At 40.7% G+C, this 27,090-nt stretch overlaps 2 protein-coding genes across 2 annotated transcripts in view; one reads left to right on the forward strand and one right to left on the reverse strand.

Annotated features, from left to right (window-relative positions):
- LOC117957217 (collagen alpha-1(XIV) chain-like) overlaps positions 1-27,090 on the reverse strand; it is a 146,732-nt gene that overhangs the window by 19,025 nt on the left and 100,617 nt on the right. The window contains exons 23-30 of the mRNA XM_034892813.1: positions 26,206-26,244; positions 25,269-25,407; positions 23,540-23,682; positions 22,639-22,748; positions 22,024-22,182; positions 19,008-19,085; positions 17,445-17,531; positions 16,709-16,762 (exon numbers count right to left, since the gene is read on the reverse strand). Of these exons, the coding sequence (XP_034748704.1) occupies positions 16,709-16,762; positions 17,445-17,531; positions 19,008-19,085; positions 22,024-22,182; positions 22,639-22,748; positions 23,540-23,682; positions 25,269-25,407; positions 26,206-26,244 (809 nt within the window). The remainder of the gene's footprint in view (positions 1-16,708; positions 16,763-17,444; positions 17,532-19,007; positions 19,086-22,023; positions 22,183-22,638; positions 22,749-23,539; positions 23,683-25,268; positions 25,408-26,205; positions 26,245-27,090) is intronic.
- On the forward strand, positions 955-4,806 carry LOC117956497 (CD209 antigen-like protein D). The gene is made up of 6 exons (XM_034891596.1): positions 955-1,156; positions 2,372-2,491; positions 2,583-2,696; positions 2,914-3,038; positions 3,771-3,886; positions 4,670-4,806. Exons 1-6 carry the CDS (start codon positions 997-999, stop codon positions 4,800-4,802), a joined length of 768 nt encoding a protein of 255 aa, XP_034747487.1. The 5' UTR covers positions 955-996; the 3' UTR covers positions 4,803-4,806.

Below are 27,090 nucleotides of genomic sequence, written 5' to 3' on the forward strand. Positions count from 1 at the left end.
ATACATACATACACACGCACACACAAACACACACGCGCACACACACACACACACACACACACACACACACACACCTGGACCTAATACTTGGTCACTTTAACTCCAACACTTGACTGATAATTTACGGTTAATGTCTATTTTTATGTCTTTTTATTGACGAATGTTCTTATTGTTATTGTTACTACTAATGTTATTTTTGTTATCTTTAAACTGTAATTTTTTCTTTTCTTGCTAAAACTGCTGCTGGAAATGTCCATTTCCTTGCGTGAGTCATCCCAAAAGGGTTAATGAAGAGTCTAATCATGTTCAGCATGCTTATTAATCTTCTTTCAGACTCCACTTCCTCTCGAGTTGAACATCTGATAACGATCACGGAGGAAATCAATCGAGCGATAAGAGAACGCGTGACGTGCGCAGCAGCAGCAGCGGGACGCCACGTTGTGCAACGAGCTGCAGATCTGAATGACAAATAAAACATTTAAAAAACATTTCTCTGCTTCAATGTCGGGTCCATTTTCATGGCTTGTTGTCATCGTTTAAAACAGCTTTTTTATTTATTCTCTGGTTGTCTTTTCTGTGAAACTACGGCAACGCCGACGTCATTATCGGCAAACCATCTGAATTCTTGGAAACCATGTGACACGCTCCGGCATATTCAACAAAAACCACAGATCACATCCGTCAGAAAAGAGCTCTCAGACGTCTACGTCAACTTTTTTTATAATTGGGCAAGTAGTTTAGGGGTTTTTACAGAACGTCAGAGACGGGTTATCCTGTCCCTACTTCCTATGTGCTGGGTGTTGGAGACAGAGACAGAGACAGAGACAGAGACGGAGACGGAGACGGAGACAGAGACAGAGACGGAGCTAATAGCATTAGCCGCATTGGATTAGACAACACAGTTATATTTAGGATTAAGACAAACTGTTAGAGGAGTACAACAGGGCACTGCAACAGGAAACTGTGAAAAAAAAGACTCGTCAGCTGTCGTTTAAAATGTCCAACAACATCTACGAAGACCCAGATCTGACTTTGAATGTGAAATACAGCAAAGGAGCCAGGCGGGGGGGCGGAGGAGAGAGAGTGGAGCGAGTGATCGACATCTATGAGAGCGTGGACACGCCCACAACCCGGCGTGGCCCGCCGCTGCGTCGAGGTACGTAGGAATACTTAAAGCCAAAATACTAAATACTTAAGTCAAAATACTGAAAGTCAAAATACTTAAAGGCAAAATACAAAATACTTAAAGGCAAAATACTGGAAGTCAAAATACTTGAAAATGAAAATACTTAAAAGGCAAAATACCTAAAGTCAAAATACTTAAAAGGCAAAATACTTAAAGGCAAAATACTTAAAAGGCAAAATACTTAAAGTCAAAATAGTTAAAGTCAAAATACTTAAAAGGCAAAATACTTAAAAGGCAAAATACTTAAAGTCAAAATACTTAAAGTCAAAATACTTAAAGTCAAAATACTGAAAGGCAAAATACTGAAAGTCAAAATACTTAAAGTCAAAATACTGAAAGTCAAAATACTTAAAGTCAAAATACTGAAATTCAAAATATTTAAAAGTCAAAACACTGAAAGGCAAAATACTCAAAGTCAAAACACTTAAAGTAAAAATACTCAAAGTCAAAATACTAAAAGTAAAAATACTCAAAGTCAAAATACTAAAAGTCAAAATACTAAAAGTCAAAATACTCAAAGTCAAAATACTCAAAGTCAAAATACTTAAAAGTCCAAATTTTGTTAACGCTTTTTATTGACGTTTTTAACTTTTTCTTACGCTTTTGGGACTTTTTTCAACACTTTTGACGCTTTTTTTTCAATGTTAGTCACTTTTGTTGACGTTTTCAACACTACGTAGCACTAACTTATTAACTTTAGTTTTACAGTTATAATTCAGTTATTCAATTTTATAGTATTGTAAAACAAATGGAAGTGTTTTTGAAATAGTATTGAGTAAAAGTTGACATATTCCAGTCTGTGATTATCATCAACATCCATTCCTTTAATTTTAGTCTCAATAATTCCTAATTTCTGCTTTTCTAACTCAAACATTAGGTGTAATTTCTTATAAATGAGGTTTATTGACCATAAATAATGAATTCCCAAAATAACTGTAAAACTAAAGTTAATAAGTTAGTGTCAAAAAAAGCAACAAAACATTGAAAAAAAGCATCAAAAGTGTTGAAAAAAGGGACAAAAACATAAGAAAAAGTTAAAAACGTTGATATAAACCTTCAACAAACTGATGATTTTTAATTTTGTTGTGAAGACAACACGAGGGTTGAAGTTAAGTTGGGAGTTGAGGTTAAATGTCTCCGTTGACCTTATTCTAAATGTGTTCTGTGTGTTTTTTGCCTCCGCAGGAACACACCCTCAAAACCATCTCCCAGCTGAGCGGAGAAACCCTTTCAGTGCAGCCGCCCTGGTTTTGGGTTTCCTTTGTCTCCTGCTGGTGGGGGGGGTCATTGTCCTGGCCAGTCAATGTGAGGACCTCGTCTTTAAAGATCACTTGATTAGATCATTCGGTTAGATTTGAAATCCCTACCCTGTTTAATTTTGTGTGCTTTTCCCCAGATGTTTCAGTCATGCTGGAAAAGCAGCAGCTGCAGACCAGTAATAACCAGCTGCAGACCAGTTATAACAACCTGAGCAACAGTTTCTGCCAGGAGGCAAAGAACCAGACACACGGTGAGAAATGTTTAAAAAAGGAACAAGTCTTATAGTCTCATAAAACAGAATCTTGTTCATTTTTCAGCAGTGATACAGAAAATCTGTAGAATTTAGCACCTCAGACAGCAATAAAATGCATTGACTTTATTTCTATGTTTTTTCCGCTTTTTTAAATCCCCAGTTCTGTGTGTTATGTATTTGTCGTTGTCTTATTTGATTTGTCTCTAAAATACAGAATGGAGCAGATTTCGGTGCAGTTGCTACTACAAGTCTACTGAGAGGAAAAACTGGACGGAGAGCAGGAGAGACTGTCAGAGCAGAGGAGCCGACCTGGTGGTAATAAACAGCAAAGAAGAAAATGTGGGTGTCTGTTATGTCGGGTAACGTCACTTCAAAATATTTAGAAGAACTCAAAATATTTTGACTTTTTTGATCAAAATCATCCGTCTACAGACTACAAAGCTAACCTGCAGTTTTCAACCCAAAATGAGTGCAGCAGTGTTTCCAAATGTAAATGTTTTAGGGTAACTTTCTCTCAAAATATGTTGATTTTTTTTAACGTTTTCTCTCAAAATATGTTGATTTTTTTTCCTAAAACATTTAGACTTTTTTTTGTTACATTTGTTGTTTTTTCCTAAAAAGTTTTTTAGGAAAAATATTCAACTTTTTTGAATGCTCAGGAGATCCTTTTGGGACTGAAATTTTCTGAAATTCATTTTTTTTTTTCCTCTCAAAATATGTTGATTTTTTTCCTAAAATATTTTAAGTTTTTCCCTAAAATATCTCAACTTTTTCCTCAAAATATTTAACTTTTTGGAATGCTGAGGAGATTTTTTTAGGGGCTGAAATTTTTCTAAAATTCAGATATTTTTACGTTTCCTCTCAAATATTATGATAGTTTTTCCTAAAATTGTTTGACTTTTTTTCTCAAAATATTCAACTTTTTTGAATGCTTAGGAGATCTTTTTAAAATTCACATGTGTGGTGGTGCAGGTTGGCACAGATTATTTTTGTTGCCGTTTGTGGAGCCTGGGCTGTCTGAGACCACGTTTTTAAAAATATTTTAATTATGCTTTTTTGCAAAATTTTTAGAATTTCGTCAGTGAGCTGAATAAACCAGAAGGTTCCTGGATCGGTCTGCAGTCAGTGCAAAAAAAAGATTGGTCAGCGGAATGGAAATGGGTGGACGAATCAACACTATCATATACGTGAGAACATTTTAATTTTTTTGTTTTGTTTTTAACCTTCATGTTGTCCTTGAGTCAAAAATGACACTTTTTTTGTTTCAGTCAAATTCTTTTGGAAAAAACACTAAAAACCTAAAAAAAAGCACCGACAACATTGTCGGAAAAAGTGATAATAATGTTGAAAAAAGTGACCAAAACATTGTTTTCATGGCTGACGGGCAGACGACACAAGAGTCAATTATGATGTATAAGGGTCATTGTATAATAATATTTAGTTGGATAAAATGGATGAAAATGTTGGAACACGAGAATTATTGAGACTAAAATTAAAGGAATGGATGTTGATGATAATCACAGACTGGAATATGTCAACTTTTACTCAATACTATTTCAAAAACACTTCAATTTGTTTTTCAAATGCTATAAAATTGAATAAGATGCCCCAAAATTAATGAAAGTAGAGATTTGTACTTGGCGAAGAGCGTTGGGTGGAATCAGTCATGTTATTTTGGGGAATTAAAAAGAACCTTGATATTGGACAACATGGGGACAACATGAGGACAACATGACGACAACATGAGGGACAACATGAAGACAACATGAGGACAACATGAGGGATAAAAGACATAAGAAACTAAATAGAAACCAGTCCTTGGAGTGTCAGTCCCGGATTATTTTCATGAGTTTCCAACAACAATAACTGCATTGTCATAACAATAACCTCTGTTGTTTTCTGGCTTTTAACCATGATGACATCATAATGACATAATGATGACATCATAATGACATTTGCTTGTTCTACAGGAAGTGGCAGAGAGACGTGACTATAAACCCCGCGGACGTGAAGGGGGCCACAGTGTACATGGATAAGGATGGAAAATGGAGACATTTCAATAACAGATCGAAAAGATGGATTTGTGAGAGACCCATTTATTAGGTCTGATATGCTATATATATATGCATATAACTGTTATGTAATGGGTTTGAATCTTAAAATAGACATTTCTTCTTCTCTTATCTGGCTTCAGTCTGCATGTGGGGCACACAACGTTGGCTTCACTGATAACGTTTATCTTTTTGGGGATCAATATTCTCTCTTTATTAGAAATGACAATCATGCTAACATGTCCAAGTGATAGACCATTTACACAACACACACACACACACACACACACACACACACACACACACACACACACACACACACACACACACACACACACACACACACACACACACACACACACACCTTGCCATCAACACCACCACCGGTCCATCTCCCCATTCAGACTGTTGTTACAGATAGGGCCTCCTGTCCTCATTACACAATTAAAAGGCTTAATAACAACAGGCTTCTTTACATTAAATGACTTCTGTCCCATTACCAGTGGTTATGTGTAGATCCATCTTAAAAAAGACTTTATTCTAAATGAGTTTATCTCCACCATCCTCCTAGATTTCTTGTTCCTCACTAAAACCTGGAGTCTGGTGACCCCCCCATCCTAATTCTATTAGACTTCAGTGCAGCATTTGATACAGTGGATCACAATATCTTATTAAACCGTCTTAAGGACCAGATTGGCATCCATGGCACTGCCCTAAAGTGGGTTGCCTATTACTTAGCAAATAGGACTTTCTCTGTTAACAATGGCGGCCTCTACTCCTCCACAGCACCTATTTCTTGTGGCGTACCCCAGGGCTCCATTTTAGGGCCTATTTTATTTGTCCTTCCAGTGTTATGCCAACAACCCGAGGGATTCCAACTCTGTTACATCCATTCTTAACTGCCTCCAGGATGCTGGATGTCCCAAAACTACCTACAACTGAATGACTTGAAAACAGAGGTGATGCCTTTTGGTCCCCCAAACACCACAGCAAGCCACCTGGGTCTGCTGTCTCTTAACCTTCATGTCCATGCTAGAAATCTTGGTGTCATCTTTAATTCATCGATTCGTTTTGAGAAATAGATCAATACAGTGGTAAAAGGTTGCTTTTTCCAACTCAGGAATTTTTCTAAACTGAAAACCATCCTGTCTTCTGATGATATGAAGACTGTCACTATTACATTAATCTCCTCCAGGCCTGATTATCACTCCCTGTACTTGGGTGTTGGTTCTGACCGGCACAATAAAAAGAGAATGCATCACACCGATTCTAGCTTCCCTGCATTGGTTACGTATTAAATACAGTATTGACTTTAAGATTATTTTATTGGTTTTTAAAAGCCGTTCATGGTGGGGCTCCGCAGTATATCTCAGTATATCTCCTCAGCCCCTACTCCAATTCCAGGCCTCTTAGATGCTTGAATCAATTGATTTTAACTGTTCCTTGATCGATGGTTAGTGGGTAAAGGAGATCGAGTCTTTTCTGTAGCATCTCCTAAGCTTTTGGAACAATCTCCCGCTTTGTCTCAGATGTTATTGATAGTTTTACATCTCTTGTTCTTAGAGGTTTTTAGCATTTTAACCCTTGTGACGTCTTCCCATCGACCAAAATTGACCTGGTTTGGGTTCCATGTTTATAAAGCATGAAGTATCCTGTAAATTATTCCCAAATTCTGTCTTATTAAGTCTTTTTATACCAACTTGATTCCAAGTTATTACTGCGATACTACACTGTAATTACTCGTTTTACACTTCTGTTTGTATATATGGTCACTGCACCTCATTTACATGAGATGATGCCAAAACTTTGGGTAACTTTAGTCAATATTCTAGTATTAGTAAATAGTTAAGATCAAAGGAAAATATGTTTATGTATTATCACAGATTTTGACCTGGGTAGACCATGAAAGTAGTGCTCAGTAGTTATTTTGGGGGATTTTTAGTTGGAAGAAACCTATATTTCTGATATAAAAACCTCAAAAAATGGGATAAATTTGACCCAAGGACAACACAAGGGTTAATAACATATTGTACTGCATTTTCTTGCTATTTTACTTTAATTTGTGTTATTTTTTGACTCCATTTGCTTCAATTTGTACAGTACTTTGGTACTGTTGTTTTAAAGGTGCTATATAAATAAACTTGACTTGACTTATCCAGTGGTACTTGTTGCCCTCCCTTAGAAAACTACATAATAAAGACAAACACGAGACAATGAACTGTCCTGTGTTACTCTAAAATGAAACATGTACAAGTACAAAAATTCCAAAATATTCCAGTATAAGAAGAAACATACGTACATCACAAGGGTCAACTTTACCTTTGTTAAACCTCATTTTGTACTCGGGTCAAATTTGACCCGTTTTCAGTTTTTTTATCACTGTCAGATAAATGTAGTGGAGGAACTAACGTAACTAGTAACTAAAGTAACTAGTAACTAAAGCTGTCAGATGAATGTAGTTGGGTAACTAAAGTAACTAATGACTAAAGTAACTAGTAACTAAAGCTGTCAGATTAATGTAGTGGAGTAACTAAAGTAACTAATGACTAAAGCTGTCAGATGAATGTAGTTGAGTAACTAAAGTAACTAATGACTAAAGTAACTAGTAACTAAAGCTGTCAGATGAATGTAGTTGAGTAACTAAAGTAACTAATGACTAAAGTAACTGGTAACTAAAGCGGTCAGATGAATGTAGTTGAGTAACTAAAGTAACTAGTAACTAAAGTAACTAGTAACTAAATCTGTCAGGTGAATGTAGTGGAGTAACTAAAGTAACTAGTAACCAAAGTAACTAGTAACTAAAGCTGACAGGTGAATGTAGTGGAGTAACTAAAGTAACTAGTAACTAAAGTAACTAAGGACTAAAGTAACTAGTAACTTAAGCTGCCAGGTGAATGTAGTGGAGTAACTAAAGTAACTAGTAACTAAAGTAACTAGTAACTAAAGCTGTCAGGTGAATGTAGTGGAGTAACTAAAGTAACTAGTAACCAAAGTAACTAGTAACTAAAGCTGACAGGTGAATGTAGAGGAGTAACTAAAGTAACTAGTAACTAAAGCTGTCAGATGAATGTAGTGGAGTAACTAAAGTAACTAGTAACTAAAGCTGTCAGGTGAATGTAGTGGAGTAACTAAAGTAACTAGTTAATAAAGCTGTCAGGGGAATGTAGAGGAGTAACTAAAGTAACTAGTAACTAAAGCTGTCAGGTGAATGTAGTGGAGTAACTAAAGTAACTAGTAACTAAAGCTGTCAGGTGAATGTAGTGGAGTAACTAAAGTAACTAGTAACTAAAGCTGTCAGATGAATGTAGTGGAGTAACTAGAGTAACTAATAACTAAAAATAACTAGTAACTAAAGCTGTCAGGTGAATGTAGTTATTCTTTATTCCTTCCAGCTGAACTAAGGTAATTCTCACAGACCCTGGTTGTGTTAATAAGGAAGATGGTCTATCATCTCTGGTTTATTTCACTCAAACATTGAAATTCACACGTATACTTCACTTCCTCTAACAGGAAGAACAGAGATAAGTCTGTGGTCCAAGAACAGTTCCTGTGTCAGAGAGGAGTGACTACACAGATATGCACAGATGTGTTTATGACCTCAAAAAATACAGTCCGGAAGAATCAGCTTTACTATAAGATACTTTTATAAAGTTTATCTGAAGGGTTTAATAATTCCAATAGCCAAAAGCCTGAATGCCCAAATGTGAGTCATATGTCTTGTTAAGCGGGACTTTTTGTCCAAGAGTAACACATGTATTAGGACGTGCATCTATCTGATTGGTTGGGTGCTGTTGCCACTTCCTGTGTTAAAGGCGTGAGCAACTTAAAGACAGACAGTGAGACGGGAAAGACGTTCAGTTCAGTTTTTCCGTTGGTCAAGATGTCTGCAGACGCTGTTGCTGCTCCACGTTTGAGCCTGAATGTGAGATATAACAGAAACGTCCAAGAGACCAGCGGAGAGGAAGAGGAGAGTCAGCTGGAGATCTTAGAGGAGGAAGAGCATCACGCTGATCTCGGGCCACAAAGTGCCGGTAAGTCTGAAATGATGATTGGTGTAAAGAGGAAGTTCATCTCAGTTTCTGTAACTTTATTAAAATTAGATATTGAGTGTTCATTCACCTTTTAATCAACAATCCACCATTGGTCACCATTAACTCTGGGTCATTATCAGGTGTCCTGGTGCTGTAATCTGGTGCCTCGTGAGTCATTATTCTTATTATTATTATCTTACTTAAGACATAAATCCTGTTCTGGATGTATTTTGTCTCCGTAGGACCACACACTCAAAACAAGCCTGCAGCCAACAACAGAAGGCGTCTCAAAGCTGCTGCAGTGACTCTGGGAGGGTTTTATCTTCTGATATTGGCTGCACTCTTCATTCGCTGTGAGTATTTATGTTTTAATACAAACTATCATATCTTAAAGGAGACATGTCATAAAAACATACTTTTCCAGTTCTTATATACATTTGGGCATCTGGAGTGCTACCAACCCACCAACTGGGAAATAAGACTATTCAACAAGCTATTCACATCTGACTCCTCCTCCTCTGTCACAGTCAGGCTCATTAGAATATACTTCCCCTTTCTGAGTATCTCCGCCCACGGCTTCACAACCACCTTCTGTAGACCGGCGCCATGTTTTTTTTAAATGAGCCAATCAGAGCAGACTGGGCTTTTACAGGAGGGGTCTTAAAGAGATAGGTGCTAAAACAGAGGATGTGTTGGTTCTATGATCTCTACATCCATAAAGGCCTTATCTATTAAAACTATCAAACAGTCTTTAGATTAAAGCAGAATGATTTGTTGTTGTTGTTCTTTTTCTTATCTTGTTGTGGTTTATAACAGATATTAATTTAGTCTATTTACTCTTTCATAGTTTCAAATTCTCATTTTACATTATTATTTACTTTTCTTTATGTAACTGTTGTTATTTCTGTCCTAAATTACGGCTCACCTTATCTTATATTTCAGGCACTGTGCTGCAGATCAGATACAACCAACTAAGAAACAACTACAGTCAGTTACAGGTGAAAGTTTTAGGTAAGAAAAGTTTCAAATCACCTTCACCCTGTCTGTTAGGCATAACTAATCTCATGATGTCTTCCTTGTTTCTAGTCACCTGAGATATGAAACCTGAGAGAAACTATTTACTTACTGTACTGTTCTCCCTGAGCTGTAGCAACTCCAACTAAACAGTGAGCTAAACTCTATTCATGAACACGAAGAAATCCTGAAATCTTTAAATGCAGATTAATTTTCTTCCTGTTGTGCTGAATCCATGCATATGCGATTAGTGCTGAGAGACAAGAGAGTGAAACTAGGAAACAAACAGCAAAATAATGTAATTAGTTACGCCACCTAGTTTTCATGAACATTACTTTTACAACATTAAATCAATATGTTTAAAAGTTAACTTTTAACAAAGATCATATACATACAAGCGATGCTTCTCCTGGGAAGTCAACGGGCAGGATGCATTTCGCCTGGCGCACTCAGCATCTGCCTTTCCAACGCATTTCTAACATGGTGAATTCTATCGCAATTTCCTACTTCGGGTTTTAGCTCAGTAAACAAACGTCAAAATAAGAGTCTGCAAAAAACTACTTCCTGTTTAGCCCACTAAACAAATGTCAAAATAAGAGTCTGCATGAAACTGAAAGTATACCAAATTAAATGCATTAAAATTCAACTTAAATGCCTTAGGGCAGAACACTAATTATTAACGAAATAAACATAAAAAGAGAAACGTGGCAGAGACAATAAAGATTGTCTGCAATTAATTCAGTGTGCCGATGAAATGACTATTATTGCCCATACTTATTATTATTCTTCCGCCAAGTTTTTGTCCCACTACTAGTCCTGGAGCGTTGCCAACACGCGCACACAAAATACATCGAAACGTGTGTAATGATCCGGAATGGTGTGCTATGACTTTTCTTAGAGATTTGCTGCACGGTTTTCATGAAATCGGCAAAAAACTGTGAAAAAGTTCTCATAGACTTTAAAGGGAAATGCTTGGGAAATCGCTCAACATCGCTCAAAACGCCCCCTCTTTGGGACCGGGCTGCATCGCCATACTTTAACGTAGAGACATGATTAAAAGTTTAAACCAAAGACAAGACTTTGGCGTTTATTGGGCTGAATGGGCGTTCAGATATCAAGCACGCTTTCTCTCAAATCCCAGTTTACGTATCGTCCCGTTTTCAGACTCTCTTGAGTCTCAGATTTTCCAATGTGTGTGTATGTGGCGGAATGTTGAGGCCAGAGTGGAGGACAGAGTGGGGAGATTAAAAAAATCATCTTGGTTCTCTCTCTTTAACTTGCTCCCACACCAACAATTCTAACTTTTCATGGCCAATTTACACATCAAAACCTAGGTATTCTTGTCTAGTTTCAGCCAATGTGCTCACGTATGCGATATGAATATTTTTTGCTCAGCGACCTTTCAAATGACAAGAGTTCACAATCTTCCTCCATTCACCGCCATGTTAAACATCGTCCACATTTCTGAGCAGAACGCAGAGCGAAGCACTTTTTCGCATCGCTGATACGCCCACATTTATAAGTTTATCAACATAACTTTTATATCAATACGTTCACAAAGGCCTTCTGGTGCCCACGAGAACCTTATTTTATTGATAGCTAGTATCCCTTTGATGATATGATAATTTGTTTGAGAGCTTGTTCAGTATCTGAATAGCTGGTGACAGCAGGTGCCAGGTGCAGTCGTGAACCGACTACAGATCACAGAGATGACATCACAGAGATGAAAGGCTTCCTATTGGTCCTTAGTAACCAGGCAACCATACTCTGTATGTCTGTCTGTCGACATCTATCTGTCTCCCTCTCTCTCAGACACACACACGCACACACACAGACAGACACACACACACACATCCTAACATCCAAAGTAGGTTTTAAAAAGTTATATCTCTTAAGGGTTAAGACAGTTATATTTTTTTAAGTTTTATTGCTATTCACATGGGCACCAAGTAGGAGGCACAATGATAACATTTCTGCGGAATTTTCTAGTTATAACTATTACTTATTCTTATTCACTTGACATTTGTTTGTCATTAAGACATTTGTTGTCCTGATGGATGGACAAGACCTGGACGCAGTTGTTACTTTAAATCTAAAGAGAAGAAGAATTGGGAGGACAGCAGAGCTGACTGTAAGGAGAGAGGAGCAGATCTGGTCGTTATTAACAACGAAGAGGAACAGGTGAGTGTGATTGTTTCTGAGTGAGTGATCTCAGAGAAAAAGACATTTAATTGAAATATGTAAATATGAAGAGAAATGAAAATGTTAGTGTTAATGTTAGCTGTGTTGATCTCTAACGGTGAACTTCCTCATGTTCTCTGTTTCTCTGCTGATTCTAAATGTCTTTCTTCTCTTTCCTCCGTTACTAATGTGTGGTTCCCGTCCTGCTGTTGGGTCCAGTCCTCAGTGTGGGGGGACCGAGGATCCCTCTTGTGTTTGTTGGGGCTGATGAAGTCACAAGATGACTTTACTACAACAGAAATGCTGAACTGGGAACAGAGAAATGATTGTTGTCTCTCGTCCACTTCTAGAAGTTTGTCTCTGAGCTGAGTAACGGAGGAGAGTCCTGGACTGGTCTAGAGTATGGATGGGGACAAGGAGGAAGGAAATGGAAATGGGTGGACGGATCACCGCTGACAGGAACGTGAGACATTTTAAAGGTTTTCTGTTTTTATCACAATTCCATCAAAGTCACTGTTTATTGGAAGATGCTGATTGGATTGGTTTCCCCAGAGACAGAGAGAGAGAGACAGAGAGAGAGACAGAGAGAGAGACAGAGAGAGAGACAGAGAGAGAGACAGAGAGAGAGAGAGAGCTGAACAAGGTTTCATTCTTTCATTAGCAGCTATTACAGGTTACATTGATTTACAAAGCTTACTCTTAAACAAGTTATTGAAATAATTTGATTATTAACAGATAATATAAATATTTAAAGTGAAATTAAACAGTTTATTTCAAATGAACAACAATCAGCAGTTTCAGCTGTTTGATAAAAGAACATTTTATTTGTCTGACAGGTTCTGGGGACCAGGACTGCCCAACTATCTCAATCACATGTCTGCTGCAGCATGCTGCGATCAACAAGGACAATGGACACAGAGATACTATGATGATAAAAAAAACTGGATCTGTGAGAAAAAGATAAAGTGAACTCTTTGATGACGGGGGGTAGTGTTGGGATCAGCTTTGTTAAATCAGACCAATTCTCTAACATGGCTCAGCTGTTTATTCTGTGTTGCTAAGTAACCTGGATTCCAGAGGTATTGTTCCTCTGCCCTTCATAGTATCCAATCTGGTTAGAAGTCATGTGTCCTGACTCTGTAGTCCTACAGGATTATTACAATGAGATAATAACAACATGGATTAGCAGCTTGTCTCTACCTTGGTTTATGTAGTTGATTATAACGTTTGGAGTCAGTTAGTTAGAAGTTGTTCCTTAGAAATACCCCCCATCTCCCTCCCAGACCCGTCCCCACAACCAATTAAATCATCATTATTATGTTTTAACGCTGAGCTGTAACCTTAACCTAACTATTGTATTTGTGTCTTTTTGTTATTTGAGCCTGTTTTCCTTTCATGAAATTAGGCAGAGACATTAAATACACCAGGTGATTAGGCAATGAGAGGCAGGTGACAAGAGGTTTTTTTACTTCCTGTGTCTTCCCTCTCTTGTGATTACCTGATGTTCTCCACCTGCTTCCCTGCCCTCTTGTTACCTGCCTCTCGTTACCTCGTTACCTCGTGTATTTAATGTTTGGACCTTTGCCCATTTTTTGGATTTTGGCTTTTTGGGACTTTGTGTTGCATCCTGTATCTTTGTGGACTATGTTTGTGTTTAATAAAGCCTTTTGAAGCTCCCTCCTGGCTGCTCCTACTCTGCTTTTCGGTCCTCTTTCCTCGCGCCTTGTAACAGAGACTTCAGTGCCACTTAAAGGTTAAAAGGTCATATTTCTAACTGAGAAGACGAATTGAAATGATCAATAATTGATTTCTTGTCACTAAGCAACAGTTTTGATAGCTTTCAGTTGGGTTTCCGACCAAAACCACAGCACTGAGACGGCTCTTGTCAAAGTCTTTAATGACATCCACCTTAACACAGATAGTGGCAAAATTTCAGTCTTAGTATTACTTGATCTCAGTGCTGCATTTGACACGGTCAACCACAACATATTACTAGACCGATTGGAAAACTGGGTTGGCCTTTCTGGCTCAGTACTAAACTGGTTTGAATCCTACTTAAAAATTGGTGATTACTTTGTGTCAATAGGTAATTATACATCTGAGCGTACAAATATAACGTGCGGAGTTCCACAAGGCTCCATTCTGGGCCCTCTTCTGTTTAACATCTACATGCTTCTACTGGCCCAGATTAAGGAGAATAACAAAATAAGTTACCATAGTTATGCGGACGACACACAAATTTACATAACCTTATCGCCAGGGGACTATAGTCCAGTACGCAAACTGACTAAGTGCATTGAACAAATTAACGGCTGGATGTGCCAGAACTTTCTGAAATTAAATGAAGGAAAAACTGAGGTGGTTGTTTTTTGTAGCAAAAGAGGAATGATTAAAAGTCTGCGCTCAGCTTCAAACAACAATGTTAAAAACAACAGACAAAGCCAGAAATCTGGGTGTAGTCATGGACTCTGACCTGAACTTTAACAGCCACATTAAGACAATTACAAAGTCGGCCTATTATCACCTTAAGAACATATCAAGGGTTAAAGGACTTATGTGTCAACAGGATTTGGAAAAACTTGTCCATGCTTTCATCTTCAGTAGACTTGACTACTTTAACGGTGTCTTTACAGGTCTCCCTAAAAAATCAATCAGACAGCTGCAGCTGATTCAGAAAGCTGCTGCTCGGGTCCTCACTAAGACCAAGAGACTGGATCACGTCACTCCAGTCCTCACTAAGACCAAGAGACTGGATCACATCACTCCAGTCCTCACTAAGACCAAGAGACTGGATCACATCACTCCAGTTCTGAAGTCTTTAGACTGGCTTCCTGTACCTCAAATAATTGATTTTAAAGTACTTTTACTAGTCTTCACTCAAATGGTTTAGGACCAAAATACATTTCGGATCTGCTACTACACTATGACCCCCCAGACCTCTCAGGTCATCTGGAACAGGTCTACTCTCTGCAAACTGAGTCAATCAGATCTCAGCGTTCAGAGCTGGGCGGAGCTAACCCCCCCCCCCCCCCCCCCCCCCCCCCACCCGCCCGGAAGAGCTTGCGCCACATGTGGACTGAGTCCTGCAGCGGCCTGGGATCAAAGCCGACCTGCGGCCATTTTCCCTTTGCTGCTGGTCACCCCCCATCTCTCTCCCCCCTTTCATGTCCATCCACTGTCTCTGTAATAACGGGTCAGGTTCATAAATGTATTTCGAGGTTGCACCAGAAAAGGTTTCCATGGTTTAATTTTCCCAAAACACCATGTTTGTGATGTACTCCATATTGCTGCAGATCCTCTTTTCAACCTTTCAGGCCATTTGACCCAAAACAAGAAGACGGTTAATCCTAAAAGTGGAGCTTCTGTCCTAAAGAAGCTTGTAAAGGGAAGTTTGACTCCGTCCATTACCAAAAAGCCCCGAGGTTGCATTTCAACGAGAGTTACGCTTTAGGATGCGCCAGACGTCCCCCACGTCGTACTTTGTGTGTGTTGACGGTCTAAACCCCGCTCGATTGTTTGATTGGAGGAACGTCCTCCGAGACAGGGCTGGGCAATTCTCAAAATTTAAATTAGGATTTCACCTCCCGAGGATCACAAAAACGGAATAATTTATGATTTAACTCATTAAATCTTGCAAGGAAACTGAAAAAATAGTTAAAATAGGAAAAGTATGAAGGCATGTATCACTTTTTGTTGTTTTTTAACTGATTTTGACTGATTCTTTACTGATTTTTGTTCAAAGTTCAATTATTGCAACATCTTTCCAGAAGTCAACAAGTAATCGTGTTAACTTGTTGTGATATTGACCCAAATAATCGTGTTAATGTCTTTCCATAATCAAGCTCCGAGGTAGAACCAACAATGACAACTTATATGTATAACACATATACTATATCACACACTCGACAGCCATTTTGTAATTCAGAAAACCTGTGAGAGAGAGAAAGAAGGTACCTACCTGGTCAGGTGTGTGGAGGATTGTGTGAGTCTTCTTGTGTGTTTGTGTTTTCAGAAGTGTGCTGAGAAAGTGTAATTACATCGTCTGTTTGGTGGATTTAGCTTCAGGATTTATGGTTTATGTTATTTGAAATGTTGTAGCTGATCAGTTTTGTTCTGTTTCATTTTATTCATGTTATGTTGTTGTCAGATATACTTTCCTCCTGTGTTTATACTACCTATGTTCTCATGTTTATGCCGCTTTTTATGCATTTCCTCACAATGTCAAGCACTTTGAGTTGAAACGTCCTGTATGAATAAAACTGCAACGAGTACCAGGCCGTGGTTAATAAAAGGCCTCTGTCTCTTTAAGACGTGATCAGTGGGACGCTTGGCTCTCGGTAAAGCAGATAAAATGAAGATATAAAGCCGGGTTCAGGCCCCCCGGGTGTGTGCTCTCTGATTGGTTGAGAGCAGGATGTAAAGGCAGTGTAAAGGGAAATAAGGTCAGCGTTAGAGAGTGTTGTCGCCACTGGGCTTCCGGTGAAATGGGGTTGATATTTCAGCTGATTATTACCATGACAACACCTGCTAACGTTTGAATCGCAAAGAGAAGCGTGTTACACATTTTGGCGGCTTTAGATATCATCCAGATGGCAGATAGCTCGCTTCCTGTTTTTGACTTTTCAGCAGTGGTTTTTCACGCTATCACTCTTTTATCAACAAGTGGAAAAACACACACTTGCGTGTCGACAGCCATGACTCGGTACCGGTTTAAGAAACCAACAGGACTCACCACCGGACCCGGCTCTCCGCGATCCCCTCTGGCTCCTCGGATTCCCGGGCCTCCCTGTTTGAGACGCAAAAAACACGCTAATGTTGCACAATCAGCACAATACAATACACGCTGTCTCAACACTGTGTGTGTGTGTGTGTCTGTGTTTGTGTGTTTTGTGTGTGTATATGTGTGTCTGTGTGTGTGTGCGTGTATTTCTCTGTGTGTTGTGTTGTGTGTGTGTATGTGTGATGTTTGTGTATATGTGTTTCTCTCTGTGTGTGTGTGTGTGTGTGTGTGTGTGTGCCTGTATGTGTCTGTGTGTTGTGTGTGTGTCTGTGTATGTGTGTCTGTGTCTGTGCGTGTGTGTGCGTGTGTGTGTGCCTGTATGTGTCTGTGTGTTGTGTGTGTATGTGTGTCAGTGCGTGTGTGTGTGTGTATCTGTATGTGTCTGTGTGTTGTGTGTGTGTCTGTGTATGTGTGTCTGTGTCTGTGCGTGTGTGCGTGTGTGTGTGTCGGTTTGTGTGTGCGTGTATGTGTGTCTCTGTGTGTGTGTCTTTGTGTGTGTATTTGCTGTATGTGTGTGTGCCTGTGTGTCGGTCTGTGTGTGTGTGTGTGTGTGTGTCTTTTTTTATTTGCTGTATGTACCTGTGTGTTGGTCTGTGTGTGTGTATGTGTGTGTCTTTGTGTGTGTATTGGATGTGTGTGTGTGTGTGTGTGTGTCTTTGTGTATTTACTGTGTGATTTTGGGGCTTACCGGTGGTCCAGCGGGGCCGGCGGGGCCTTTGCTGTCCTGGGTGCAGGTGCAGGCTTTGGGCATGGCTGGGCAGTCTGCCTCCTTCCTCTGGAGGACCGCAGCACGATGACGGGGACAGAAACAAAATATATATAAATATATATATAAATAAATATAATGGCAATGACATGGCGTGATCAATGATTGAATAAAGCAGCAAAGTGAGAAACGCATTGTCATAAACAGGAGCGTATGATATTGAAAAGTTATGCACAGTAAAACGTTAGATACAGAAACACTAGCAGGGCGCGGCTGGTCATGTGACATCGGCTCCAGAGCTCTCAGCTGACGGTGCTGGTGAAGGCGCTCCAGAGCGTCCTGTCGCCAGCTACAGGCCTCCATCACAGCTCGGCCATGTCAGCAGCCGTTAGACGTGCTCAGCCGCTACAGAGAGCTGCTACGCCGGCGATGGTGCTCCGCCCGGGGCTCCGTCCGGTGCTCGGCCCGGTGCTCGGCCCGGTGCTCCGCCCGGTGCTCCGCCCTGTGCTCCGCCCGGTGCTCGGCCCGGTGCTCGGCCCGGTGCTCGGCCCGGTGCTCCGCCCGGTGCTCGGCCCGGTGCTCCGCCCGGTGCTCCGCCCGGTGCTCCGCCCGGTGCTCCGCCCGGTGCTTCGTCAGCTCAGCAGTGAGAGGTGGAGTATTTAAGCATGGAGGTTTTCATCTGGATTTCATCTATTCTAAGGAGCTTCCACAGAAGGATTATTTTGAGGAGAATAGATTGATGTGTGTATCTCGTAGAAGGGTCTCACAAATAAGACGTTGTTTCAAAGGTAACCATGGTAAGCAGAAATAGATCAACTGACAAGAAGACTAGAAGAAACGCAGTTAGTCTGATGTTCAGAAACACTATGGGTACACACACGTGTGTAGATAACTCTTGTTATGAATTGATACTATAATAAAATTGAATTGAATTGAATTGTGTGTCTGTGTGTGTGTGTCCACGGTTATCTCCCTTGTTCAATAATTGAATAAAGCTGCATTTAATCTAAATGTATTGGACTCATCATGTGTGCAGTCTTCTCCGTCATTTCTGATCATGATTCCCAGATGTCTCCCAGATATCCAGCGGTAGTTGGTGGTTATGCTACCCGAGACCAGCTGACTGTGAACCGGGTACTGAGCTCTGAGAGCTGCCATTTCGGCAGAAATTACAGTTAGGGGGAAAAAAAGTGAGCATTATGTGGTGACGCAAGTTAAAGCCAGAGTCCGTAGTTTCTGTCGCCCCCATGAGGAACAAAGAAACGACAACAAACTGCCAGCATGTCCACATGATACAAGCCTTCCGTGATCACGCATATAGTCTTGCGGCCTCCCGATTACTTCAGCTCATTAAGACTTTGCTCCGATTTTTTGACTCTTCATTCACTCTCCAGACAAAAAACAAGTTCTCGTCACAAATTCAGGGCAACAGTCTGCGAGTGATTGATATACAAAGGTTCATTTTGAGGGTGAAGTCTTCCTTTAAAACATATTTTAACTCTGGAGTATAGAAAGGTTTAGAGAGAAGATGAACTTTGACCTCACCAGACCAGGAAGTTCGCAGCACTTGTCTCTGCTGGCCCACGAAGTGCTGCAGACGATGTCGAAGACCTGAAGCTGGAACTGCAGAGGAGAAAGACCACAAGCGACAACCTTTAACACACAAAGCACCTAAACATCTACAGCAGTACAGAACTGTAGACACCGAGGAGGAAGCTTTACAAATATAGGAAAAATGACTCAGAAAAACTAAAGTGTCCAGGTTGGTGGGAAGACAACGCGAGGGTTAACCACTGTGGTTACTAGCTAGTTAGCTACTAGCTAACGGTAACGGAGCGTCCCGTGCAACGATGCTTCTGAATAGAAAAAAAATAAAAAATCAGGCACCGAAATTTGTGTTGTTCTTCGGTGTCGTTCCGACCGTTTACGTCGGAACATTTCCCAACGCTGCTCATATCGGACTCGCAGGGCTGGGACTGTAAATGCATTCAGAAACTTTCTCTGTGGGGTCCCCAACGGCAGGAGGTTAACCCCCATGTTGTCTCCATGTTGTCCTCATGTTGTCCTCATGTTGCCCTCATGTTGTCCCCATGTTGGTCCCATGTTGTCCCCATGTTGGTCCCATGTTGCCCCCATGTTGTCCTCATGCTGTCCCCATGTTGTCCCCATGTTGCCCCCATGTTGCCCTCATGTTGCCCTCATGTTGCCCTCATGTTGCCCTCATGTTGTCCCCATGTTGTCCCCAGGTTGCCCTCATGTTGCCCTCATGTTGGTCCCATGTTGTCCTCATGTTGTCCCCAGGTTGCCCTCATGTTGTCCCCATGTTGTCCCCAGGTTGCCCTCATGTTGCCCTCATGTTGGTCCCATGTTGTCCCCAGGTTGCCCTCATGTTGTCCCCATGTTGGTCCCATGTTGTCCTCATGCTGTCCCCATGTTGGTCCCATGTTGTCCCCATGTTGGTCCCATGCTGTCCCCATGTTGCCCCCATGTTGCCCCCATGTTGTCCCCATGTTGCCCCATGTTGGTCCCATGTCCCCATGTTGCCCCCATGTTGCCCTCATGTTGTCCCCATGTTGCCCCCATGTTACCCTCATGTTGTCCCCATGTTGCCCTCATGTTGTCCCCATGTTGCCCTCATGTTGTCCCCATGTTGCCCCCATGTTGCCCTCATGTTGCCCCCATGTTGCCTTCATGTTGCCCCCATGTTGCCCCCATGTTGCCCTCATGTTGCCCCCATGTTGCCCCCATGTTGCCCTCATGTTGTCCCCATGTTGGTCCCATGTTTCCCTCATGTTGGTCCCATGTTGTCCCCATGTTGGTCCCATGTTTCCCTCATGTTGGTCCCATGTTGCCCTCATGTTGTCCTCATGTTGTCCTATAATAATGTTCTTTTTTAATTACCCCAAATAACATGATTGATTCCACACAACGCTCTTTGGGGGGATTTTGATGGGTGATTTTGGGGTGTCTTATTCAATTTTGTAGCACTTGAAAAAGATTTAAACCACTAAAAACATCAATAATAAGCTAAATTGTTGATTCTCAATTTTGATGGCAAGACGACACGAGGGTTAACTAAAACAAAATGGGAATCAACATCCAAAAAATGACGATATGAAAAATTATTTGGTATGTTTGCGCCCCACGGCAGGATTAAAACCACTGATTATCTCTGCTGAAAAAATCACTGGATGCACCGAGGTATTTGACTGTTAATCAGAATCCTGTCTTCCCTGTTTCAGGTTCCCCTTAAACCTTTTTCTTCTCACTTTGTGTAATCAGGCGTGGTGAATACTGAGGTGCAAAATTAGCTAAATTAGTCAGGGCCAACCTGCTGATTCACGGGGTTAAAAACACAGTGGGAGATTATTAAAACTCATCGTACATTTGAGAAATATTCCAACGAACCAGCGTGGAAAGAAGAAGCCAATCAGCGGCTCCGGGAGGCTAACGTACCGAACCAGAAGCTAAATGTGTTGCCTCGCTGATGTGTGTGTGTGTGTGTGTGTGTGTGCAGAGAGCTAGATCGATGAGAAGAAAGGATTAGCAGCGAGGTGTCTGCCTTGTGAAGATCAGCAGGTTGTTGGTTTTGTGGAAAACACCAACTTTTTGTGGAACTTAAACGCAAAAAAAAAAAAAAAAAAAAAAAAAAAAAAAAAAAAAAGACTTGTGGAGGTTATTTTTACACATAAGTGCAATTATGAACACCAACACACAGACTTCAAACACTGGTAATCCATCAGAGTGACAATGTAGTGCTTTAATTGCTGGTTCTTCCCTTTAAATGACTGTTCTGCAGGCGTTAGCAGGGCACCTTTTTTTTTTTTTTTTTTTTAACTCTCCTTAGCGGTGCCTTCAAGGACCAACATCAACACCAACATTCAGGGAACTCCTGTCAGCTTTCTGAGAGCTGAGATACCAACGGGTTAAATAAAGGAAAGGTAGTGAGGATAGTGTGTGTCTGTGTGTGTGTCTGTGTGTGTGTGTGCTTTGTTTAACTACATTTGTGGGGACCAAAAACTGGGGATACAGTATACTTATGGGGACCTGACAGCTTTGTTGGGACAAAATGCTGGTCCCCTTAACGTTAAAGGGCTTTTTGAGGAATAAGACTTGGTTTTAGGAGTAGGGTTAGAGATAGGTTATGGTTAGGGTTAGGGTGAGGGTTAAGGTTAGGCATTTAGGTTTGATAGTTATGGTTAGGGTTAGGGTGAGGGTTAAGGTTAGGCATTTAGGTTTGATGGTTATGGTTAGGGTTAGGGTGAGGGTTAAGGTTAGGCATTTAGGTTTGATGGTTATGGTTAGGGTTAGGGTGAGGGTTAAGGTTAGGCATTTAGGTTTGATGGTTAAGGTTAGGGTTAGGGTGAGGGTTAAGGTTAGGCATTTAGGTTTGATGGTTAAGGTTAGGGTTAGGGTGAGGGTTAAGGTTAGACATTTAGGTTTGATGGTTATGGTTAGGGTTAGGGGCTAGGGAACGCATTATGTCAATGACTGGTCCCCACAAAGATAGTGAGACACACTTGTGTGTGTGTGTGTGTGTGTGTGTGTGTCTCATTCTCACCGGTGCAGAGTTCTCCTTGTTCCCTCTGGAGCGGACCATCCGGCCCAGAACCTCCGTCCCGTCGACGGTGATGTTCCCCGCGGCGTTGATCGTTTTCTCGGCCACCGTCTTGCAGTCGATCACCACCTTGGCGCTCGTCTTGCTGATCGCAAGATGAAGCTGTGTGAGAATAATAATATAATAATATTGAAAAAGTAAATACTTGTAATTGAAAAATATAAATACAGATATTAAAGGTACACAGACAGTGTGTGCAGTAGATGACAAACAGGAAGAGAGACGGTTTGCCAGATTAGATGTCTACACTAGAAAACGGGGAAAGTAGCTGAACTCCCTGGAGGGCTCTAAGACCTTTATATAGAATATACAGTGTAACCCCCTTCGCATCCACAGTGTTTAACCTGAACCGGATTCAAGTTACTAATCATTAGATACGACACAGTCAGTAGATCACAGTAGATCTCTCCATATAGACATTTTCTTGGCCCTCTTTGTGTAAATAACCCCCCTCCTCCTTCTTAATCCTAGACCAGGAATCCAGCTAATTTAAAAAGCTCATGTTGACTGTGTTGTGTCAACATTAAACCTTATTATTGTATTCTGAGAGACTCCGACCTTGTGGAAGCTGCCGTAGAAGAGCTTTTTGATTTCTGGACCTTCGAACGTGACCGTCTGGAACTCTCCTTTGTAGTCGTTGTTGAAGAACGTCAGCGTCTTTCCCCCGTCTGCAGGAAGACACACAAACCACACGTCAACATCAAAGGGAAAGACCGATAATAAAGCTCAGTGTCTTTCTGGTAAAGACTTATTTGAGATGTATTTGTGTCTGAATGGATAAACCAATCATCAAGGCATCGTCCATGTAAGGGAACTCCTGTGAAATGCTTCTGTTTCTATCGATATCTTTCTGTAAAATAGGTTCATTTCTGGAGCTTTTAGCTGAATTGTTCCTGCGTGACAACACTGAGCATCCCCGGTGTTTGATGCATCCCGTTTAGGGAAAAAATATGAATCACCTTTTGTTTTTGCTTAGATTTGATTCTCTGCCACGGGTTTTTGGACCGCGTCAAAACTAATTGGCAATGCAAAACATAGATTTATTTGGGCATCTACAACGCATCAGCACAAGCCTGTAAACACCGAGGCTGCAGTGAAGACTTCTCTTCATTACTCCTTTTGGGATGACTCCCGCGAGGAAATTTAAAGTTCCAGTTCCAATTAAAAAATAGATAATAAAGACCGTATAAAGACAACAAAATAACAAGAAGAGAAGGGAGGGCCTTGCAGCACTTTAAAACCTATTATATGCAGTCTACGTTTAATTTAATTTATATTTAAATAGAAGTTATTTCAAAATTTAATTGTGAACAGGGTGAATCGACATCACGGTTATATAACGATTAATCATGTATTCATAGACATAAAGCAGAAAAGACAAATGTGTAGGCGTATATGTGATGGTGGAGACCAGATCAGACCAGACCAGACCAGACCTTCCCCCCCCCCCCAGACTCACTGTCCAGGATGACTCCCACCAGCGGCTCGTTGTCCTTGTTGAGGACCTCCCAGAGGGCGAAGGGCTCCTCGGGGGTGTCGGGCAGCAGCCGGAACAGCAGCGTGATGGTGTAGTCCGACGGCAGCCCCTCAGGGTGGATGTACCTGTAGGGAAACATCACACACACACACACACACACACACACACACACACACACACACACACGTAAACATTAAAAGGATTAGGGCTGTTTTCGTACAAAGAAAGTTTTGGTCCACAGAAATCTACTCTTCAACCAATCGTTTGGTCGATGGGAAAAAACACGTCAACACTAATTTAACCCTCATGTTGTCCTCAATTTTGTCCCAATGTGGTCCCCGGGTGGTCCTCATGTTGTCCTCGTGTTGTCCTCATATTGTGCCCATGTGGTCCCCATGTGGTCCCCATGTTGTCCTCATGTTGTCCACATGTTGTCCCCATGTTGTCCTCGTGTTGTCCCTGTGTTGTCCCCATGTTGTCCCCATTTTGTCCCCATGTTGTCCTCATGTTGTCCTATATCAATGTTCTTTTTAATTCCCCAAAATAACATGATTGATTCCACCCAACGCTCTTTGCCAAGTACAAATCTCTACTTTCATTAATTTTGGGGCGTCTTATTCAATTTTATAGCATTGTAAAACAAATGGAAGTGTTTTTGAAATAGTATTGAGTAAAAGTTGACATATTCCAGTCTGTGATTATCATCAACATCCATTCCTTTCATTTTAGTCTCAATAATTCCTAATTTCTGCTTTTCTAACTCAAACATTAGGTATAATTTCCTATAAATGAGGTTTATTGACTATAAATTCCCAAAATAACTGTAAAAAAAAAAAAAAAAGAGAGACTAAACTAAACGATGCCTGAACCGATACTTAAAAGAACAAAAGCCCAAAAAACATCCGGTAACATTAAAGAACAGTCTGCTTATTGCTAAAAACACATGGTGAATCTTAGTAAAGCACTTCAAATGTTGTGAAAACAACTTATTTCACCAGCCTACATAAAGAAGGACCACTAGATGGCAGAAGGGAACTTTACAACAACATTGAATGCAGCATTGTGGCGAGGTGCTGGGAGGACTCCTGGTGTCCTCAGTTCAAATGTGACCCGCTTTCAACTAGTTTCTACATCTGAAATTTGCGTTTCTTGCAACCAAATTGTCAAAAACATAACGTGGATGTTCCATACGACGCTCTTCACAAGTGATATAAATGATCAGTTCACTACTTTCATTCAATTTGGTCGTTTCATTCAATTGTATACGCATTTGGAAAAAAAAAAGTTAAAAGAACGTTGAAAAAAGGGACAAATGTGTCGGAAAAAAGCTTAAAAAACGTCAGAAAAAGTGGGAAAAACAGCAAAAAAAGTGGGAAAAAAACATCAGGAAAAGCGACAAAAGTGTTGAAAAAGACGACCAAAACGGGTTTTTTTAATTTAAAATTTTGACACAAAAAAACAAAAAGTTGCACGGTCTATCGGGAAGACAACACAAGGGTGAAAAATGAAACCGTGAATCAAGATCACGATCAACGAGCATCTGGTCGTCCCTGGAGACGTAAGCCAGAGTGGATGTATTCTCGATTTAGGCCAAACAGAGTGCATTATGGGTCGTGGATGCAGTCCACACTCAGCTGTAGATATCGGAGCTTGTGATCTATTTTTACGCGGGAGGAGACTTGTGAGTGACGTGGTGGATCGGTCCCGGTACCTGGTCGGCTGGGCCATTAGAGCGTTGCTGTGCAGGTGGAAACAGGGGAAGGTGTTGAAGGTGCCGGGTACCATGGAAACCCCGGAGACGCTGCCGTAGCGGTTCTCCACCAGCCCGAACAGCTCCATCATACGGAAACCTGGGGAGAGGAACGGGGACTTCATGTCAAACCGGAGCAGCTGCTGAGTCAATAAGGATGACTGAAGGTGCATTCAAAGACCCAGAGGACAACATTGAAGCTGAAGGCAAAATAAAGCTGCTTCTACTTCTCAAAATAAAAGCTCCTGGTCTGCTATGTCTTTGTACTTTGGTGTTGTGGGTGTTTAAGTACGTAATACTACGTTTTAAATATGCAACCCTTCCCATTCTACTTGAAGACGGTGCCATGGTGGTTTATTTGAGTTTATTTGAAGGAGCCATAATCTCACGCGAGCCTGGTGTTTGGAACCATCAGGAAAATACTATATATTATAGATACACACACACACACACATACACACACACACACACACACACACACACACACACACACACACACACACACACAGTGATGCTCATAAGTTTACACACCCAGGCTAAAGTTGAGAATAAAAAGAAGAATAAATCTTTTGAAATTTACCTTAATTAAAAAACGATTTGCGACCTTTAAGGACAACAATTTTCTTTGTGAATGAATAATGTATTTGTATACAAATAAATGTTGGGGGGGGGGGGGGTATTTTAATTCCAAAGGCAGAGGGAACTTTATCAGGATGCATGGTATCCTAAACCATGAAATAACTGGCTTTTAATAATAAGAATCTTTGTGTAACGATCCTTCTGGACCTCTTTGACATCCTACACACTGTCACATGCTGTGCATCAAGCGGCACAGGGGTAGGGTTTCTCTCTGAGTTAGTCTGAGTGAACTCTGTGCCGCTGCCGTGTTGTCCGTTACCTGGTGTCGTGCTGCCGCTCATCGGCACGGACGGACACGCTGGGGAAGAAGAAGAAACAGAAGACACATTACTTCAGGATCACATGATAAAAGATATAAGGTTGCGTGAAGCGTGTGAATCAGGAGAAGTTGGGACTGAATCCCGTTTTCTGTTGCGTTGTCCTCATTAAGACGAGCTACGAACACATCTGAAAATCTCTCTTAACAATGAGACTGTCTCAATGAGATTACCTGGACAAATAAAGGTTAAATAAATTAAACAATTACTTGTGTCAGAAATTATCGCGATTAACAATACATACGTGCGTGTTTGTGTGTGTGTGTTTTTGAGAGTTGCAGGTCAGTCTACGGTGTAGGTCCATGTCTCCGTGTACAGTATCTACTTAGACTCTCTTTATTAATGCTTTTGGGAGGATTCCCGCTAGAAAATTGAAATTTCCAGCAGCAGTTTTTGGGCAAAAAAAATACAGGATAGAGAGAAAAAAAACCACTATAAAGATAATAAGAGTAATAATATTTATAATAATAATAAAACCTTTTGGCTATAAAAAGACTTTTACCATACATTAGCAGTCAAGTGTTCAAGCGTCCAGCACTACGTAGGTACATTGCTGCTACAACTATTATTATTATTATTATTATTACTACTTTTAACCATTGCAACTCCTTAATTATGTTAATTATGTAAATACTGTATCATAATATTCCTTTAACTATGTAAATACAGTAGATATCCACACTACTTATATGTCTCTTATACCCTCTAACCCTAACCCTGACCCTCTAACCCTCTAACCCTCTGACCCTAACCCTCTAACCCTGACCCTCTAACCCTCTAACCCTCTGACCCTAACCCTCTAACCCTCTGACCCTAACCCTCTAACC

Source organism: Etheostoma cragini, chromosome 14 (genome assembly GCF_013103735.1).
Source record: "Etheostoma cragini isolate CJK2018 chromosome 14, CSU_Ecrag_1.0, whole genome shotgun sequence".
NCBI classification, from domain to species: domain Eukaryota; kingdom Metazoa; phylum Chordata; class Actinopteri; order Perciformes; family Percidae; genus Etheostoma; species Etheostoma cragini.

Bases quoted from the DNA above. Each gene is read 5' to 3' on its own strand.
- LOC117956497 (XM_034891596.1), top strand. From the start codon at position 997: ATGTCCAACAACATCTACGAAGACCCAGATCTGACTTTGAATGTGAAA. The intron at 3,039-3,770 runs GTGGGTGTCTGT...CAAAATTTTTAG, and splicing joins TAAACAGCAAAGAAGAAAAT to AATTTCGTCAGTGAGCTGAA. The intron at 3,887-4,669 runs GTGAGAACATTT...CTTGTTCTACAG, and splicing joins GAATCAACACTATCATATAC to GAAGTGGCAGAGAGACGTGA.